The 19,965-nt window shown below is 56.2% G+C and overlaps 1 protein-coding gene across 11 annotated transcripts in view; it reads left to right on the top strand.

Annotated features, from left to right (window-relative positions):
* LOC105476160 (immunoglobulin superfamily member 9B) overlaps positions 1–19,965 on the top strand; it is a 65,957-nt gene that overhangs the window by 5,823 nt on the left and 40,169 nt on the right. For 10 of the 11 annotated variants that reach the window (XR_011611202.1, XR_011611204.1, XR_011611203.1 and 7 more), the window contains exons 2-11: positions 5,146–5,343; positions 7,042–7,188; positions 13,047–13,198; positions 13,505–13,622; positions 14,801–14,942; positions 15,233–15,378; positions 17,976–18,118; positions 18,409–18,549; positions 18,635–18,751; positions 19,000–19,150. Coding sequence is in view for 6 of the 11 variants with exons in the window: in XM_011731825.3 (XP_011730127.1) it covers positions 5,146–5,343; positions 7,042–7,188; positions 13,047–13,198; positions 13,505–13,622; positions 14,801–14,942; positions 15,233–15,378; positions 17,976–18,118; positions 18,409–18,549; positions 18,635–18,751; positions 19,000–19,150 (1,455 nt within the window). In the remaining 5 variants the exon portion in view is untranslated. Of the gene's footprint in view, positions 1–5,145; positions 5,344–7,041; positions 7,234–13,046; positions 13,199–13,504; positions 13,623–14,800; positions 14,943–15,232; positions 15,379–17,975; positions 18,119–18,408; positions 18,550–18,634; positions 18,752–18,999; positions 19,151–19,965 lie in introns of those variants that run through there. The other variant, XM_071075858.1, reaches the window with a different exon arrangement.

Raw genomic sequence — 19,965 nt, 5'->3', positions numbered from 1 at the left:
CCTGACCCCTGGCTTCCGAACCGAGAGGTTTGGTGGCGAGTGGGGGCCGGGAGGGCTGTGAGGGCACTAAGGGGCGATCACTGAAGGGTGGAGACGCTCTGAGGTGCTGTCGGGTTTTGTGGGGGCTTTCCTGCAGGCAGAAGGGTGTCCAGAACAGCCTGTACCTGCTTGCCTTCCTGTAGCGAGAACAGGACGCTGTCGGCGTTTTGGGCCAGGTCTCTCCCCCGCCGCCTCGTCCTTTCTGGGTGTTCGCTGTGCTTTGGGTCCCGCCTTCCTCCTGCCTTCCTCTGGGCGTGTGCCTCCCACTTTGTGAGAGCCCCGGGTCTGCCGGCTTCCTGGAATTTCCTGGAGCCTCCTGGCTTGTCAGGGAGGAGGGGTTGGGGGACTATTGGGGGCTGTGCCTTTTTTGGACTCAGCAGGGATTATTTTTAGGCTGGCAGATGGAGGTGGCGGTGGCTGTCGCTGGTATTATTAGACAACAGGCCTGTGGTTTGGAAGTCTGGTGCCCAGAGGAGGAGGAGGAGGAGGAGGAGGAGGAGGCTGCAATAAGGACTTGTACTAATGAGCAACGGAGGCTGGTGCTGGCTCCATTCCCCACTTCCCCAGCCACCAGCCATACCTAGTGAGGGGTCTCAGAGTCTCAGGCAGAAGGCCGGGCTCCTCAGAGTGGGTCAGAGCCCACCCGGCTGCCTTCTGAGACAGGCCCACCCTATGGTCCTAGGCTTCAGGGTCTGGACTGGCAAAACCTGTCCTAAGTGTGGTATGGGAGTTGCCGACCTCTGGCTCAGGCCCTAAGAAAGGGAAAAGTGAGGGACTGGGTGAAAGGCCTTGGTCCCGGGGCCTGGGTCGGGCCAGGATGACCTTTGCGCCACCTGCTTTCTGAGAAGGACAGGGACCCCATCCGTGCATCAGGAACAGCTGGAACCGAGTAACTTTGGGTGAGCAGCGCAACTCCCCATTTGCTCATTTTTCAGTGGGAGACAGCAGTGCTTGTGTCAGGAGGCCATTGTGGGCAGGGATTGAGATTCCCTGCGTTCCCAGCACAGAGCCTACTGTGCAGCAGGCACTCACAGCGTGAGAGGCTTGCATGCCAGCTGATGCTCGCCCGGCCCTGCTCCTCACACCTTGCCCTGCACTCCTTCCTCTGTGTTTAGAGCAGTCCTGCTCTCAGGTACCCTCCTCCCCCCAGCCCTCCCCCGGCGGAGCAGCTCCAGGTTGTGAGTGCTGGGCATGGGCTGTGCCAGGCCCTGGATGCCTCATGGTTCTGCACAGGGGGTCCAACGGCAGCCCTGGACTCAGCCAGCCACTGGGTACCACCTGGCCCAGAGAGCGGGAGATTTGTACCCTGTGGGCTTCAAAAAGGTCAGCCAGACCTCCAGGGGCTACCTCATCTTTCCTTGCCCTCCTACTTTCTCTTCCCCGCCATAACTACTCCAAAGGGAGCTGGGCACACCCCCAAGATACAGATTTACTAGGTTCTGGGCACTGCTATTTCTGGCCTTCTCTAAAAAGAGTGAGACCTATGGCACCACATGGGTGCCTTTCACTGTACCCACCCCTGACAATGCCAGTTTTCCCCCTTTGAGGGAGGAGCCTGGTCCCTCTGGGCTGCTGTGATGGGAGAGGGGTTCAGCACGCTCCACTCTCCCCTTCCTCTCTTCCTCCTGTTCCTCCCCTTTCTCCCCTCTCTCTTCAGGAGCCAGCCCCTCCCCCTTCCACTCTCCGATCTGCCCCCACCCAGGCTCTGGGGTATTCTGACAGTCTGTGTCTGTATCCAGCTGGCCTGAACTCACCCTCCCAGGGATGGGCTCTGCACCTGGCCCTTCCTCCCCTCTCCTCTTTGCTCTCTTCTTTGCACCTCTTTCGCTCCTGGATGTGGGTTTGGTTTCCTCCTATATTTGGGTTTCTCTATCTCTCCTCCATCTTCCCTCTTTACTGCCAGCCTGATTACTTTTTTTCACATTGAGCTTTTCTGGAGAGAGTGTGTTATTAGACATACTTTGGCTCAGAAACGATCAGGCTTAGGGAGAAGTGCTTGTGGGTGATGGAGTGAGAGAACATGCCGTGCGTGTGTGTGTGCGTGCGCATGTGTGTGTGAAGGAGATGACAGAAAACCGATAAATATTTTAGGATCCAGAAAAGCAAGAGGGCTTGGACCGAGGGTGGAGGCCAGGACATGGGCGCCCACACCACTGCTTTATTCTGGGGAAGCTCCCTCTCATTTTGTCTTGCTTCTCCTCTTTGGGATGTGTCCTCTCTGCAGCTGCCTCTGCCTGGTTGAAAGGGTCTTTGGGAAGAGATGCTGGGAGGGGACTGCCTGCCTGCCTTGGGGGTAGGCCTTGGGTTGGGTGCTCAGCGCTTCGCCCAGGGGCTGGCTGGGGCTGGGGTGGGAGCCCAGCGCTGGGGAAGGTTTGAAGAGCCTGCCTCATTGCTATGCAGTGAGAATGAGGCAGGCTAGGCGCAAATGAGCAGCCTCACAGCGGGAACCCATGTCAAAGCCAACCCACCTCCTGGCGTTGTCCCCTAGAGCCCTTCACCTGGAAGCCAGCTCACCAGAGCAAAACTTCACTGTTGGAGGTGCCCGCTGTCCCCTTAGGCCTCTGTTCCTCCTGCCTGGGCCCTAGGGCCAAAGCTCTGGGGAGGAACCACCTTCTATTGCCCACTCTGCCCTCCTCTAGGTAACATGGCACCTGGGAATAACTCCCTCCTCTTCCCCTAGGCTCCTGTAGTTTCTTATCTCCTCACAGGTCTGTGCTGTAGACACACACACACACACACACACACACACACTGCTTCTCTGCAAGCTCACTGCGCTCATTATTCACCCATTCCTCTTGGTCCAGCATCTGCCTTTGTGGTCCTGGCTGCTGGGAGGCAGGCTCTCCTGCTGAGGGCCCCTGGGGCTGTGGGGGAGGCGAGGCTGCAGCTGGGCACTCTCCCTGCTTTCCCTGAGAGGCTGGGATGCAAACTTAGCCTGAAGCAAGGTTGGGGGTGGGGAACTGGGAAACCTGCTGGGGCCTCAGGCAGGTGAGTGCAGTGCTCTGCTCTGCTCCAAAAATACTCTGTGATCTTAGCTCTTTCTCTAGAAAACAGTGATGTCACCAGGAGCCAATCAGCTTCTGGAAGGGCTTGCCTCCTCCCTCTTCCGCAACTTGCAGGGGAGGGGGAGGGGGAGAACAAGACACACAGAGATGACATACAGACAGACACGGAGAGCCACAGACAGGGAAGTACACACATGCAGAGACAGAGCCCTTGCATACAGAGAAGCAGGCAGAACCCCTCCCCTTGCATGAGCCAACCAGAACACACACACACACACACACACACACACACACACACACACACACACACACAGGCTGGTAGACAGAAACAAGGAGAGAGATAGGCAGGTAGACACAGTCACCCACATAGAGCAAGAGCTAGAGAGAGACAGACAGAGACACAGAAAGACATGGAGAAGGAGCAGGAGCCAGAGAGAGATGGACAGATAGACACACACGCAGAGATGGAGCCAGCAAGACAAATAGGCAGCAGACAGACAGAAGGAGCCAGAGAGAGACAGACACACAGAGGAGCCAGCAAGGCAGACAGAGATCCAGAGAAGGAGCCAGAGAGAGACAGAGGAGCCAGTAAGACAGACAAACAGAGATCCAGAGATGCGAGAGAGAGAGAGAGAGAGAGAGAGAGAGAACAAACACACACAGAGGAACCCGGCATGTGTGTGCGTGTGCACAGACACACAGAGGTGGCCAGACACAGACATGAAGGGATAAGAGACAGCAAGGTGCACACAGGGGTCTGAGATGCAGAGAGAGTCAGACCCAGGCACCAGAATGGGGAATGGCAGGGACTGGTGCTGCCCTCCTCTGGGCATCCTCCCCTGCAGGAGTCCCAGCTGGCTCTCTGTCTGTAAGCTGCCGCTTCAGTACTGCAGCTGCTGTCCTAGGTGCTGCCCTGGAGAGTCGGGTGCCCGGCCTGGGACCAGAAGGGTCTGGGGCTGGGGAAAGCTGTGGTCAGTTGGGAGTAGGGGGTAGTACCAGGGAATGAAGGGGGTGAGGCTTCCCCTCAGGCATCCTTTTCCCTGGGACGTTGCTGGACAAGGTGACTTTGTGGCCTCCCTGGCCCTGCCTGGCAGTGGAGCCTGGCGTGGGAGGAGGGCTGCACGCCTTGTTTGGGCCCGGGAATGGTGCTGCGGCGCTTGGGGTGCGTGGCTCTTCCTCTCTGCAGCGTCCTCTGGCTTGCGGTGGGGTGGAGGCCGGGGTGGTCCTCCCTCCTGCTGCCTTGCTCGCCCCCTCTGCTGCCAGCCAGGGTGGGTGTGCCCTATCCCACCGTCTGATTTCGTTTTCCTCTGCCCAAGATGAGGATGGCCCTGGGATCTCCCTCCTCCATCCCCAGCATGCTGCTCTCCTAACGGTGATGTCTGGGGCTTGGGCCCTTCCCACTCCCCCTCTGCAGCAGGGCTGGCACACGCTGCTGGGCAGGGCTGGCACACGCTGCTGGGAGGAGGGGCCGGAGAGGCCGGCTCAGCCTGCGGGGCTTTCCTTCTGGTGTTGCCACGAGCAGCCTCAGCTGAGCGTGTTCGGGATTTCCCTGCTCCTGCATGGAGTACCCTTGTGTTGTGCCGTGCACATCAGGCTGAGCTGGGGGTGGGGTGGAGGAGGAAGGCTGGCTCTGTCGTTTCCCACCAGGCTGTAGTGGCAGGCGTCTTGGTGCAGAAAGAATGTTTCATGTGCACAGGCAGCCACAACTGGGCAGCGCTGTGGGCCTCCAGAGGGGGCCAGGCCCCTCACCTCCATGTCCTGGACTCCTTGTAATTTGTGCGGCGGGATGACGCCTACGGCTCTTTGAGACTGGGGAGGGAAGAGCTGGCGTGTAGGACTGAAGAGAATGGCTTCCCTCTCCTTTCCTCTCCCTTCCTTTCCCCCAAGTTGTGGATGTTTGGGGACCCCAGGACAGAGGGAGGTATGAGCAGCGAGGGGGAGAGAGATGGAAGGTGCACGTGAGACCCTCCTGGGAGGGCACGTTAGCCCATGGAGGGCAGCTGGTGGGAGGCGGGGCCACCCTGTGACACGGGCATGGGGCTGCTGGGGCAGGATCTCTTTGTCACCTGCTTTCTGTGTCCAACCTGGCTGTCCCCATCAGGCGCCCACGGCCTGCGAGAGGAGCCCGAGTTTGTGACGGCAAGAGCTGGGGAGAGCGTGGTCCTACGATGCGACGTGATCCACCCAGTGACGGGACAGCCCCCACCCTATGTCGTAGAGTGGTTCAAGTTCGGGGTCCCCATCCCTATCTTCATCAAGTTTGGCTACTACCCCCCGCACGTGGACCCTGAGTATGCAGGTAAGGTCTGGGCACCCTGTTTCCCGCACCTTCTCCATCTGGAGTCAGCTCCTCCATGGTTCCCCTCTGGCCCCTGCCTTTTCCTGACCACTCTTTATCTCAGTTTCCCCGTCTCTGCCTGGTTCCTCCCATCCTTTGTCCTCTGGTAGGTTCTAATTAAGCGGTGGGAGGAGAGGGAAGTGGAGGTGATGCAGGGTAAAGCCCTTCTAAACAGCCTAAAAACCCGCCTAGGGTGTGGAGAGGGCTGGGAGCCATAGGGGAAGCTGGAGAGGCCTGGGTGGGAGAGGGGATGGAGTGGACAGGAAGCTGAGTCAGGCAGCCCTGGGCCAGCGTGGCTTCCCTGCTTGGCTGCACCCACCCCTTCCCTCTTGGCTCTGAAGTCGGGGCTCCTTCCCATCCTGAATGTATGGATGAATCTTCGGCCCCCCACCATTTGCGGGTGCCTGGTCTCTGCTTCCTCTGTCATGCTGTCCTCTCCTCCTCCTGTGTCCTGCTTGGCAGTTACTCCTGCCACCAAAGGCCTCATGACTCACTGCCACTGCCTGCCCCCCAGCCTGCGGGAGAGGAGGGCGTGGGTGTGTGTGTGCGTGCGTGTGCGTGTCATTGAGCGAGCGTGTTGGGGTTGAAAGGAAGGGAGGAAGCAGGCAGGGCACTGCCTTCACTTTCATCTTTGCTGGTGGCTTCTGAGGTCTGCCCTGCCTTTCTCAGAATGCTTCCGTCCCTGTCTCTTTCGCTCCTGTGCCTATGTCTCATGCTCTCTTTTTGGCCAGGGATGGCTTTGAGAGTCTAGTTTTTAGGCAGATTGCCAGCGTCAGGACAAGGAGGAGAGCAGAGGTGCTGTGATATTGGCTGGGGTGAGGGGTGAGCTAAGAGTGGGGGAGGTGGGGGGCTGACCTTGAGGGCTGCTTCCCCCTGCCGGCGTCATGGAAGGGGCCTCTGCACCTCTGGCCTCCTCATTGCCGCATGTGAGACACAGATGGCTTCCTACTGGGCTGGGGGATTGGAGCTGAGGAAGGGTGCCTCCAGGATGTTTGCTCTGAGGGTCAACCCATTCCTTGTTCTCAGGCTTCTGGGCCCTGCCACCCTCATCTCCTGGGGTCACTGGGCTTTGGAAGGATACGTAGTCTCTCTGGCACTGACAGCAGGACCGGGAGGGGACCCTAGCATCCTGGTCCCCAGCCTGCCTTCCCTCTGCTCTAGAGAGGGAAGCTGGGTGAGCCAGTCCTGGGAACCCTACTGGGATAGGCATACTGCTCAACTGAATGGAGGTGCTCCCGGGTGCGCTGGAGACCCCCCACCCATCCTCTTCTGTTGGCACTTTTTCATTCTCTCTTTCTGTCTCTTTCATCTCTTCTCATCTCTGTATCCATCATGACTTACTTTTGTCCCAGGAGACCTCCAAAAGAATGAGAGTATTCTAAGGAACTGAGGCTGCTCTCAGTGCCAAGTGCATTGAGTTGCCTTACAGGCTGGGGCAGGGCCAGCTGGGGCGGGAGAGTGGCTCTGTGGCCAAGGTGCTAGGCCCTTTCCTTTGCCACCTGCTGCTGGAGGTGGGTCCAGCTGTTGTTCTGGGGCCCTGCCATAGGGAATGCTATGAAGATTGTGAGGGGTCCCCTGTCTTTAGCTGGGGCAGAGGGTGGGGAGCTGCTGGCCTTCCCTGATGGCCTGTGGGGCTTTTTGTCTGCTCTATTCCCCCAGGCCGGGCCAGTCTTCATGATAAGGCATCTCTGCGGCTGGAACAAGTTCGCTCTGAGGACCAGGGCTGGTACGAGTGCAAAGTGCTCATGCTGGACCAGCAGTATGACACCTTCCACAACGGCAGCTGGGTCCACCTCACCATCAACGGTGAGTGAGGGCTCCTTCCGGGGTGGGTCCACCTCACCATCAACGGTGAGTGAGGGCTCCTTCCGGGGTGGGTCCACCTCACCATCAGTGGTGCCTGAGGCTTGTTTCTGGGGTGGGCCTGGAGGACTGCCCCGAGGGCCTGCCCCAGGGGAAGCCCTTCTCCCAACCGCACCCCACCCCATGGCCCTCTCCTTGTTGCTGTGGTTCCATGAGACATCAGCTTGCTCCTGCAGTGTCCCTCTGCTATCTTCCCGAAACCTCTGCAGGCAGTGCAGGTGCCCTGGAGCAGCAGCTCCCTGCACATGCGGTGCTGTCAGAGTCCTTAGAGGGACGTGGGAAGCTGCTGCTTCAAATCAGAGGGCTGAAGCTTTAAGGTGGCAAAATTGGTCACTGCTGGGATTATTTCTCAGCCTTGGGAAGACCCTGCTACTCCAATTCTGGTGGAATTCCTGAGGTCTCAGAGTTAGTCTTTCTTTTTAGATTGATATTTTGGTTCTCTTTAACCACATTTGATTAGTATGTACCAAGGGTATAGTGTGTGTCCAGCTCTGCAGCTGACGATAGAGAAACACTGACAAACAGTCCCTGCTTGTGTGGGGTTTACCAGGTAGTAAAATGCAAGCATCCTGGGAAGAGTCACAGTTTTAATGGGCATCAGTTACTTACAACTCAGGTTAAATGACTTGTGCTGGAGAAGATGCTTTTCAAGGGTCTGGGTAAGGGCAAGGAAGCCCCAAGACCTTGCTGAGCTCCGGGAGTTGGGCTAGACGGGGGCCTGAGTCCCCGGCAGTGACAGCACTAGGGGCTGGGTCCTCGGGGTCTCCCTGGAGGGAGAGTCTCCTCTTTGTGTCCCTGGAAGGAGGTCCTCTGGAGGAGCTAGAAGACTGGAACCACGGAGAAAAGATGAAGAAGTGGTCCCCGTGGTGGGAGGGGAGCGGGTTTTAAAAAACGTTTCCTTTCGTTTTTTGGCCAAAAAATTAGTAATATATCCTTCATTATTCCATTGATGACAAAATTTGTATCTAGCCATCGTTGTGTTGCAGATACTGTACTAGTTATTGAGGCTTCAACAGCGTGGGTGCTTGGGTGTGCCACATACAGCTTACGGTCATTGAGACCGTAGATGCTGTGGTTAGAATAGAGAAATTGATGTTCCTGGCTAGGAAGCTTCTCTCAGTATTGATCTGCCCTGAAGGATGGCTCTGTCTGCCCTGCCTAGGGGGGCTGGGGCAGACCTGTATTCCTTTTGGGCCTGAGAACTTGTCTGGGGTCCTGGAAGAACAGAGTATGTTATGTTTTAGCAAGATCACTGGCTTTGGGGAAAGAAACCTTAAAGCTTGTGGCCCTAGGCTGGTGTGCGTCCAGCCTGCCTAGCCCAGCCCTCCTTGTGGGAGGTGGCTGGCTCCTGTCAATCAGTCCCAAGAGACTGATTGAAGCATATTTGAAATCTTTGGGGGGATTGTTCCGACCACCTGCCAAACTTTTGAGTCACCCCCTTTTGGTGCCAGCTGTTGCGTGAGCAAAGAATAGGAACCCAAGCAAAGTGTAATTAGAAAGGCAAATCTGCTGCTAAAATCTTGCCTCGATGAACACCAGGCTGAGGGTCCCCACATTGCTTCCCTTCTCTCCTGTGCTCTGTTCTGAATGGTGGGGTGAAACCATCTTGGGGCATTGCCTCCGTTCTTTTGCATATCCTGGTTGGCAGTGTTCATTTCAGGAATCTGAGACACCAGGCATTCAGTGGACGTGTGTATGACTGGAAAGTAGAATCTCACTTCAATTTTATGTTCTAGAGCGTATCTGTGTTAGTTTGCATGAGTGGGAGTGGGTTCTTTGGGAATTCATAATTGCTTTGAGTGGAATAAGCATGGAGCAAGACCTTTAAAAGATGAGGTTCATTTCATAGACCCACTGTGTGCTAGCTGTGTGCTCTGGGCAAGGTTACTTAACCTGTCGGACTTCCGGCTCCTCAGTGACAAAAGCAGTGACTACGATTTGCAGGGTTGTTGTGAGGACTAAGTGAAATGCTGGATCTTGCACAGTGTCTGGAGTGTTAATTACATGTGGGTAATTATGTGTGAGATGCTGGCCATCCTCCTTCTCAAGAGGAAACAAACAAAGTCAGATGAAAATCTAGTAGCAGGGATATCAGGCCGGAAGGTGTAGAGGACTTTGGTAGTTCTGCGAATCTACCAACAATTATCTATTCGAAACATAGTTTTGGACGTGCACTCTGTGGCAGGCTCTGGGAATACAGCAGGAGGCATGACCCTGTCCTGGGTCTTGAGGAGACTTCAAGAGACTGTCACATCCAGAGATTACTGCAATATGGCTTTGGGAGCACAAAGGAGGGAGAGCTTCTCTGAAGAAATGGCCTGTCTTCAGAGACCTGGCTAGGGAGGGAAGGTCGTCATGTGCAGGTGGAAAGTGGGGTAGGGTCCTCCAGGCAGAGGAGACAAGCGTGCTCGGAAGCCCAGAGCAGGAAGAGCGGCTCATTCAGGGAACGCGGGTAGGCTGCTCATAGGGAAGTGCTGGGCGGGAAAGCTGGGGATGGTGCACCATCTGCTCCAGGCTTGAGAACCAGGGCTGGCGATAAACGATGCTTTTCCATAATCAAGGCACCTACCTGCACACGGGCAGAACAGAACCAACCCTTCCGAGGTGAGAGATCTCCTTTCTCCTCTTCTGCCTTTCTCTTCTTCCCAAGTTCGAGGCTCCTTCCAGCATAAATAGTTCCGTTATTGAAGGAAGGAATCCAAGCACCAGCATTCCGTTGCTTTAAAACTAGAATGTTTAATGTCAGGCGTTTTCTGACAGGGATCACCTTTGTTAAATGAAAGGCCAGTGAACAATTAGAATTACAAATTGTCTCATTTTCCTTCTGTGTTTTCTTTGAAGACCAGTTGGGTGGAAACAGACCCAATTATTTCTTTATCACATATAAAATACCCCAAAAGCCTGAGCCAAGCCTTCCTTTAGGTTGGTGAATTACGTGGAGGAGAGGGCAGCCTATTACTAACCTGCACTATTAATTACAGGGCACTTGTAAAAAAGAATTAAGCCTGGAAATGCAGCTGGCAAGCTAACATCTAATTCAGTAAATAATTGAGAGTCAAACCATTATTTTCCTGAAAACTAGAAATTGTTCAACGTACTTTCCTGATTAGCACCTAAATAATAAAGTAATTATGTAGTTAGTAAGTAATTTGTCACTTCAGGATGTAAATTTAATTTATTATCTTTTCTTTTAAGCTTGGCACCAGGCGTAATAGAGGCAGTGTCTGTGTTAACTGTATTTCAAGGGGCAGGCTGGGCAGGGAGAGGCTGTGTCGGAGATGGACACACACTCTCAGTGGGAAGAGGCCTGCAAGTGAGGATCCCAGGACCCCTTTACAAGGACTTTGACTTTTTGCCATTATTTTTAGTATATTCTTAGGCACTGGATAAGAATTGATTTTTTTGAGGACGTGCGAGGCGTAAAATATTGCATGTGGTGACGTGTGCGAGGACGTGCGAGGCGTATGTTTTTGCATGTGAGGACGTGCGAGGACGTGCGAGGCGTATGTTTTTGCATGTGGTGACGTGTGCGAGGACGTGCGAGGCGTATGTTTTTGCTTGTGACGTGTGCGAGGACGTGCAAGGCGTATGTTTTTGCATGTGGTGACGTGTGCGAGGATGTGCGAGGCGTATGTTTTTGCATGTGATGACGTGTGCGAGGACGTGCGAGGCGTATGTTTTTGCATGTGGTGACGTGTGCGAGGACGTGCGAGGCGCATGTTTTTGCATGTGACGTGCGAGGACGTGCGAGGCGTATGTTTTTGCTTGTGATTACATGTGCGAGGACGTGCGAGGCGTATGTTTTTGCATGTGGTGATGTGTGCGAGGACGTGAGAGGCGAATGTTATTGCATGTGGTGACGTGTGCGAGGACGTGCGAGGCGTATGTTTTTGCATGTGGTGACGTGTGCGAGGACGTGCGAGGCGTATGTTTTTGCATGTGGTGACGTGTGCGAGGACGTGCGAGGCGTATGTTTTTGCATGTGATGATGTGTGCAGGGACGTGCGAGGCGCATGTTTTTGCTTGTGATAACGCGTGCTCCTGCATTCATTCAGTGGCCACCCCCTGTGTGCCCCTGATGTGCTTGCACTGAGCTGCAGGCTTCGGAGATGGGAGATGAAAGTGGTGTAACTATGGTCTTGCTCTTAAGAAGTGTTTTGTGTTTGCACTGGTGCTGGCCTGTAGGTCTGTGCATGTGTGAACACCACTCATTTGTTTGTTTCATTCTTTCATTCATTCGACAAATGTTTGCTGAGCCCTTGGCTACTACATCCAGGAACTATGCTAAAAGCTGGGCATGTGGTGACCTATATGCAAAACGGGGCTGCCCTTAAGGAGCCACCATCCTAATAAAGGGGACAGGTAAGAAACAGGTAAACACACAGAGAGAGAGAGACAGAGACTTGTAAGTGACATGTGCTTTGAAGGAAATGAAACAGCACCAGGGAGCAGAGAATGCTGGAAGTGCCATCTGAGATGGGATGGGCTGCCCAGGTCAGGCAGCATTTTAGCAAAGACTTGCATGAACCAAAGGAGGGAGATCCAGGTACGTAGTTCTGGGCAGGTAGAGCCGCACGTGCAAAGGGCCTGAGGTCAGAAGTTCTTGGCGCATTTGAGGAAGACAAAGACAGCCAGTGTGGTTAGAGTGCGCTGGGAGGGAGAGGAGGCTGGTGCTACAGGCAGGACCAGATCCTATAGCACCGTGACTAGTTCTCGGGGCAGGGCTGTGTGGGGAGGAGCGACTCCTCCCAAAGCTTCCCGTGAGTGTCTCAGCGGCTCCGGAAGAGATGATAGTGATGGCGGTGTTACTGGCAATTTGTACATTTTACAAGCTCCTTTTTACATGTTTATTCCTCACATCATTTCTGGAGGGTGGGGGATTTAGGTATTTAGGTAAGACCCAGAGAGGCCAAGTAACTTGTCAAGGCTACCAGAAGTGGCAGGCTAGTGCTTGAACTTGGGTTCTGAGCTTCACGTACCTTGAGATGAGCTCAGCTTGACCTGCGCCAGCCTAGTGCTGTGGGCCTCAGGGCCGGAGTTCAGAACTGGGGGCCTCCTTGCCATCTCAGAAGACTGTGGAACTGATAGTCCAAGGGGTTAAGATTGACCGGATTGCTTCTACAAGCAGCTCAGGCAAATGGGACTGAGTCTGTTAAAAGCCGATTATCCAAACAGGATGGAGTTTTAATCAAATCTCCAACGCAGGGGGGAAGATGACCTGGCATAATCAGAGGAAAATGAAGAAGGGAGTGGCCTTTGGGTGGGCTGTCCACCTTCACCCGTGGAAGCCAGAGAGGGAGGAAGCAGAATGATTTTCTCAGCAGAATCTGGGAAAATGTGGCTCCGCATAGCCTTGGCCTGCATCTGTGTTAGGCCTTGGTGGGGCTCAGACGGCAAGTGTCCTGGAAATGGGGGGCCTGGCTGAGCTGGGATTCAAGAAGTAGAAGCTCCTGAGTGTCATGGATCATCATAAAGGGAAAGACTGAAGGATGGTAGGAAAGCCTGAGGAGCTGGGAGCAGACAGTGTTTGAAGGGCCACCCTGGAGTAGATGCTCAGTAAACAGCGGTGAACTGGGAATAAGCTACAGTGCAGAATTTGGATCCCACCAGACTGAGTTTGGATGCACGTCTCCCTGCCAGTAATGGTGGTTCGCAGAACGTTTTGCCCATCCCCACCTTCCTTCCTTTGTCCTTGCGTTCCGCAGAGCTGCAGTGAGGGTGATGTGTGGGGCAGGCACTGTTGTTGCAGGGCAGTGACTTGGCTGATGGCGTGTCCTTCACCTTTGTGGTCTCCTTTGCAGCCCCTCCCACCTTTACAGAAACACCCCCCCAGTACATCGAGGCCAAGGAGGGTGGTAGTATCACCATGACCTGCACAGCTTTTGGGAACCCCAAGCCCATTGTCACCTGGCTCAAGGAGGGGACACTCCTCGGTGCTAATGGGAAATACCAGGTGAGTGTGGTTCTAGGTTGGGGCCGCTGAAGTCTGTTTTCCAGGGCAGCCTCCCACTGCAGCTGACCCCTGATGCTACGTGCACAAGCACAGAGGAGGCTGGAAAGCCATGGCCTGGCTCAACTGCAGGCGTCTCTGTGTCACTGGCGGGAGGTGGGCAAGGGGGCATCTGCCCTTCGTGTCCCCCAGATGCATGTGTCCCTGCGGTCATCTCCACCTTAGCATCTCTGACTGCATCTCCCTGTTGGAGGGTAGCAGCGGTGGGTGCGAGCGTGGGTGCTGAGCTCCATCTGTTTCTGGCCCCAGGTGAGTGATGGCAGCCTGACAGTGACATCGGTCAGTCGGGAGGACAGAGGTGCCTACACCTGTCGAGCGTATAGCATTCAGGGGGAGGCTGTCCACACCACCCACCTGCTTGTCCAAGGTAGGAGCCATTTCCTCCGCCTCTCCACTCCCGGACGCGTGCGGGGATGTCCAGCCTGGCTGAGCTACGAAGGGCATTTTCCCAGGGCTCATCTGGGGCTAGGTGGAGGTGCAGGTGGCCATGAGGACCTGTGTGGGGCCCCTGTGTGCCGCCTGCTATCCTGGTCAGAGCTCCCGCACTGGCTGCCTGGGAGAGGGCCAGGCCCACAGGCCGTGGCCGGGCACCACATGGCGTGGCAGAGAGGCCCCTGCTGTGTGGGTTTCTGGTTTCTCCTTCTGTTCAGATAGCATCTCTACCATATCTCCGCCTCCCTGGGAGAGGAGACCTCCCTCGGGTCGTCTATCCATTAGTGACGGCATCAATAAATAAAGATAGAAACTCAATCCAAGCCCCAGACGTTTAAATAACACAGTGGGCGTTTGGCAGAGCTGGGGTCTGTATAGTCAGCACAGGGAGATGCCAGTCTGCCCTGCCTGGAGCCTCAGAGTCCCCCAAGAGGGGCCAGGAACTGAGCAGGATGGGGCAGCGTCCAGGTCGGGGGGGTCTCCACCCTGTGCTGAGCTCGGCCCCCTGCTTAGCCTCCCCAGCCCTGCCTCCTGGAGGAACTCTGGGGTTGGGGGGTTGGTGGCGGCTGCATGCTCCTCCTGCCTATGAGTGTCGAGCAGCAGCCAGGGCCAGAGGTCCCTCAGCAGCCTGGATGGAAGCTGTTCCCTCTCAGGGGAGACTTGGCCACAGCTGCCCTCTCTGTGCAGCCAGCACCAGGACTGTTGGACTTTCACCCTCTGCTTACTCCTCAGCCCCTGCACCCCCAGCTGCCCTCTTGATTTCTGATTGGGGAGCAGCATACGGCCCTGACTCCTTGAGACTGGAGTATTCCTTGCTCTAGATTTGAAAAGAGTTGCCTTTCTCCCTGCTGCATCTCTGGCTTGGGCTCTGCTGGGAGAAGGCGGGCAGGAAAGGGGTGTGTGTGGCGGCTGGTCTGGGGAGCTAGGTGCAGGGGCAGGGGCAGTGGACAGGATGCCTGAGCACAGACAGCATCTGGAAGCGTCTCCATGACAGCCGCCCCCATTGCAGGGTTCAGGACACCCCTTACTGAGGCACTGAGGGCTCCCAGGAGGCCTGGGTGCTGCTGCCATCCCTGATCAGGCAAGGTGAGGTTTGTTCCCTGCTCTCCCCAGGGCCCCCTTTCATCGTCTCCCCTCCTGAGAACATCACCGTCAACATCTCCCAGGATGCTCTGCTCACCTGCCGGGCAGAGGCGTATCCGGGCAACCTCACCTACACCTGGTACTGGCAGGACGAGAACGTCTACTTTCAGAAGTGAGCGCCCTGCTCTGGCTTTTCAATGAGGTCGCCACCCTGGTCCCCACGGGCAGGGCCCCTGAGCAGAAATTGCATGGGCAGGCTGCCCACGGCTCCTGGAGCTGGGGGAGGTGGGCGATCTGGTTCGTGTGTCTCACATGCCAAGGCCAGGGTCTGCATGGAGGGGCCCTGGGGATGCCAGGGGCATGGGGTCTCCATGCCACATCTGGGGCAGTGATGGTGACTGTGTGTCTGTGGCAAGACCCCCTTCTGCTCACCCAAACCCCTGTCCCCGTGCCGCTTTGCAGTGACCTGAAGCTGAGGGTGCGCATCCTAATCGATGGGACCCTGATCATCTTCCGGGTGAAGCCGGAGGATGCCGGGAAGTACACCTGTGTGCCCAGCAACAGCCTGGGGCGCTCCCCCTCCGCCTCAGCGTACCTGACGGTGCAGTGTGAGTAGGGGTGTGGAGGAGCCTGGGTGGTGGGGCTTCCAGAAGGTTCTGGTGTTAGCCAGACTGTAGGCTGGAGGGTAGAAAAGACCAAGCATCATTTGGGGGTATGTGGGTGGAGGAACGAATGAGGGAAAAAGGAGGGACGGCTGGAGACGAGGCCGAGGCCCTGGCCAGTCGGGGTGGACCAGCTCCTACTTCGTTGGCCAGGCGTCGCTGTTCAACCAGTGCATCTCATCAGCTCAGTGCAGGCTGCACTCAGGAAGACACCTTCGAGCAGTTCCTTCTGAATGGCGTTCCTCGGGCTGAAGGCTGGCCTGCACCTCTGTGGCCAGAACCAATTGCTCTCTGATGCTCTTTTCTCAGGTGTCTTACGGAGCATAGCCCAGGTCCACGCAGGGTTAGGTTTCTCCTAGCCTTACTCCCTGCCTTTCCACACCGTGTCTATGTCGGGGGTGATGTGCTGCAGCTCCTATGCCCACTCACTCTGGCTTCTGCGGCCTCTCCTCTTGGGTGGCTGGAGATCCAGATGAATGAGCTGCTCCTCACCCAGATGTTCGAGGGCTTTTGTGCAAGTACCACCATTCAGCTTGCTGATCTTTAATACTGAGCAGCCAGTTGCTTTCCCGCCCCCTGGCAAGCTGAGCCCTGAGACAGAGAAGGATGAGTAATGAGGAGTAATGTCCTCCTTTTGATTTGTGGATGGCCCTGTCACTCAGGCAACAAAGGCTGGCATTGTTGCTGTAGACAACAGACTCTCCCTCATTTGCCGGCTGGTGTGGGCGGATTGCTCACACCCAGTGACAGGGAGTGGCAGGGGTGAGAAGTGTAACAGTCTGGAGATGAGACTGGGGTCAGTGTATGAGCTGAGGACAAGTGGAGAATGGCTGGTGGCCCTGGAGGTGGAGCTGGTCCGACTGCTGCCCAGAGCTGGATGTGGACGTTCCACTATTGGCTGCGCCTGCTGAGCCCCGTTGGACCCCTAACCTTGCAGTCTCACCCTTTCCTCTCTATGGAGTGCATCGCCTCTCTGCTTCTGCCGTCAGCCACTTAAAGGACTTTTGGTGTGCTGTATCCCCAGGCCCAAGCTTTAGAGAGCCGTGAGGCCCAGGACAACAGATCTCGCTCCCCAGACCTGCAGCGGGAAAAAGCGAGTCGAGAAGTTATTCATACGTGACTTAGGATGTGCCCAAGCTGTGCTGGGGTGGGCAAGAACTGCAGGAAGGAGAGACCCGTCCACCACAAAGGTGCGCCCTGTCCCTCTGTGCTGGACGCAGGCTGTGCCACCTGGCACGGAGGTGGCCATGGTGGGGCAGGAGGAGCCAACAGGAGGTGGCCTTTGGAAGACGAGCTGGCCAGGATGAAGGCCCCTCCTCGAAGCCATAGGCCATCTGTCTTTCTGGAGACATGTTTTGGTTTTCCCTGTCTCTCCCCAGCGCCAGCGTCACCACCCACTCCCCCTTGTCCTTTTTCACCTCCTTCCTGTCTTCAAAGAAAATCCAGGGGGTTGAGATTTACAGGTGGGTGAGACAAGGATTTTTATTTCTGCTAAAAAGCAGTGTTGAGAGTATTTCCCATTCATAAACCCTTTGAAAACCTTGGAGAAAAAAAAAAAAAACTCTACCATACAAAAGTAGGAAGCTATGTCTAAATATATAACTCGGCCTGGTATTTATGTAATGCTGTTCTCTGAAGAGCTCAAAATGCTTAAAAGATACCAGCTCATTCATCCTCACTGCCTTCCTAGTTCTGGATCCTTCTCCTCCGTAGCCCTCAGGGGAAATAGGGGAGTACTGAGAGGAGGTGACTCAGCCTGCATCACAAGAGGTGTGAGGTTCTTCTTGCTCCTCCAAGAGCCAGGGTCTTGCTCTGTCATCAAAGTTGGAGTGCAGTGGTGCCATCACGGCTTACTGCAGCCTCAAACTCTTGGGCTCAAGTGATCCCCCTGCCTCAACTTCCAGAGTAGCTGGGACCACAGGTGTGTGCCACCATGCCCAGATAATTCAAATTTTTTTTTTGGTAGAGTTGGAGTCTCACTAAATTGCCCAGGCTGGTCTTAAATTCCTAGCCTCAAGCAGTCCTCCCACCCCTGCCTCCAAAAGTGTTGAGATTACAGGTGTGGGCCACTGCACCTGGCCTGATTCTGCATTTCAACTGCAGAATCAGATGGGGAAACTGAATCTAAGGAAGGCTGGACAACCAGCAGAATGGGGAGGAAAAATATCCCCTTTGTGGTTAAGCCTATGATAGTGTTCTTCTTTTGGCTTAGGATGTAGAGAGGAGGTACTGCTTGTTGCTCAGAAGACTTTGGGATAAGGAGCTGTTGGGAAAGGGTGTGGGCAAATGCTGGCTTTGAGGCTCGGGGTCTAGGAACTGGGGGAAATGGGCACTGAGAGACCTCATTCAGTGGGTGAGGTCCATGGCAGAAGCATGATGGGCACTGAGGATGGGAGCAGGCTCAGACGTGCCTTTGAGTGCCTCCAGACATTCAGAACCGAAGTTCCGAGTACCTGGGCTGGTGCATGGGCTGCCTCCGGCCTGGATTCTCACCTTTCTTCCCTGTGTCTGTCTGCTTTCCCACCTGTGCTTCCTCTGTGCAGACCCAGCCCGTGTCCTCAACATGCCCCCTGTAATTTATGTGCCCGTGGGGATCCATGGCTACATCCGCTGCCCTGTGGATGCAGAACCACCAGCCACCGTGGTCAAGTGGAACAAGGACGGCCGCCCCCTGCAGGTCGAGAAGGTGCTAGAGAGATGCGTGTTGGGGGATGGAGTGAGGGCTCCCCCCAGTACTGTGATGCCACCTTGGGCTGTGGATTTCTGTCAGGACTCACCGCCCCTTCCAAAAGCCCTGGGCAAACAGAGAGCTGCTTCCGTAGGGGTCTCTGGTCTCTGGGGGTCTGTGGGTACCGCCCACCCCAGGCTGGAGCTGCATGCCATCCCACGTGCTGCCTGGCCCAGCTGGGACCCAGCCTGGGATGGAGCATGGAGTCTCTGACCAGCGTTCCCTGCTCTATCATCTGTGTCTGGCAGAACCTGGGTTGGACCCTGATGGAGGATGGCTCCATTCGAATTGAGGAGGCCACAGAGGAGGCTCTTGGCACTTACACCTGTGTGCCTTACAACACCCTGGGGACCATGGGCCAGTCTGCCCCTGCGAGGCTTGTCCTGAAGGTGAGGTCCTGGGGCTGTGACCGCCTCCATGAGCTGGGCCCCTGGATCCCCGGCCTCATGAGGGTGCCTGTGCTTTCCTCCCCAGGACCCCCCCTATTTCACGGTGCTACCAGGCTGGGAGTACAGGCAGGAGGCCGGCCGGGAGCTGCTTATCCCCTGCGCGGCCGCGGGGGACCCCTTTCCTGTCATCACGTGGAGAAAGGTAGCTGGGCCCTGGAGCTCCTGGGGCTGCGGGGAGGTGTGAGGACACAGCGAGCAGTTCTATTCTGGGCCTGCCCTGACCAGGCTGGATGCCGAGCAGTGAGCTGACCCTGAAGAGCAGCAGGCACTCAGGAGGAGGGGCAGCATGGGTGGGCTGGGGTCTCAGGCGCGTCCTTCCCATCCACTTCGGGCTTCTCTCCTCACCCCCATTTCTGTTCCTGCCCTCTTCCCTGCCCCTTGTTCACCAAGGTAGGGAAGCCCAGCAGAAGCAAGCACAGTGCCCTGCCCAGTGGGAGCCTGCAGTTCCGTGCCCTGAGTAAGGAGGACCACGGGGAGTGGGAATGTGTTGCCACCAACGTGGTCACGAGCATCACTGCCAGCACCCACCTCACCGTCATCGGTACGTGTCTGACAGGGCAGTGGGGCCAGAACAGGCTGGCTGGGGGTGGGGTGCTGGACGCTGGGGGCATCCCCTGGTGGCCACCGTACTCTTTGGGCATCCTTCCTAAGTCCGTCCAGCCCTGAGCCCCGAGTCTAGCACCTGCAACCTTTGCCCCTGTGGGCTCTGTCAGGGAAGGGCAGCATGGCTCCTGTCCTCGGGGAGGTCTTTTTGGGGACAGGCCTGATGTCCACAGCAGCCTACCTGGGAAAGAGGTGGCTGTGTGGCTGGAAGGGACTGCAGAGCCTTTAAGGGCCTTAGGGAAAGCTGGAGGACTGGAATGAGGGAGACGGGGACTGTGCAGCATCTCAGATGAGGGCAGAGCTGAGACCTGCAGGCCAGGCCTGGCGTGCGGAGGCTGGGCAGGAGGAGGTTGCTGGTGTTCTGTGTCTGGGCGTTCCTGTTTCTGATTGCCCAAGGCGCGTGTCCCAGGACCTTCGCCTGGACCCTCTCAGCCTGTCCTGGGTCCTGATGGCTACAATCACAGTCACAGGCAACGCCTTTTGAGCCTTTACCACCAGTTTTAGGTTCCGTTCTAAGTGGTCTGCACAGCTCGTCCTTCACAACTCGGGAGGTGCGAGCTGAGCTTTCCCTAGTGTATGTTCCTCGAAGCAGAGGTTGGCGTGACCCGAACGCTTTCTCCGGTGTCACATGGTTAAGAAGTAGTGGATCCGGGAATTGAAGCCAGGATGAGGCTCCTGACTGCTGTGCTGTGCTGCCCACACGCCGGCATTGGGGTGTCTCCTGAGGCCAGAGAACCTTAACAGGAGGGGACT

This window comes from Macaca nemestrina, chromosome 12 (assembly GCF_043159975.1).
Source record: "Macaca nemestrina isolate mMacNem1 chromosome 12, mMacNem.hap1, whole genome shotgun sequence".
Lineage (NCBI taxonomy): Eukaryota > Metazoa > Chordata > Mammalia > Primates > Cercopithecidae > Macaca > Macaca nemestrina.
Note: the sequence above shows the minus strand (reverse complement) of the source record. Positions and strands in the feature narration are given on the sequence as shown.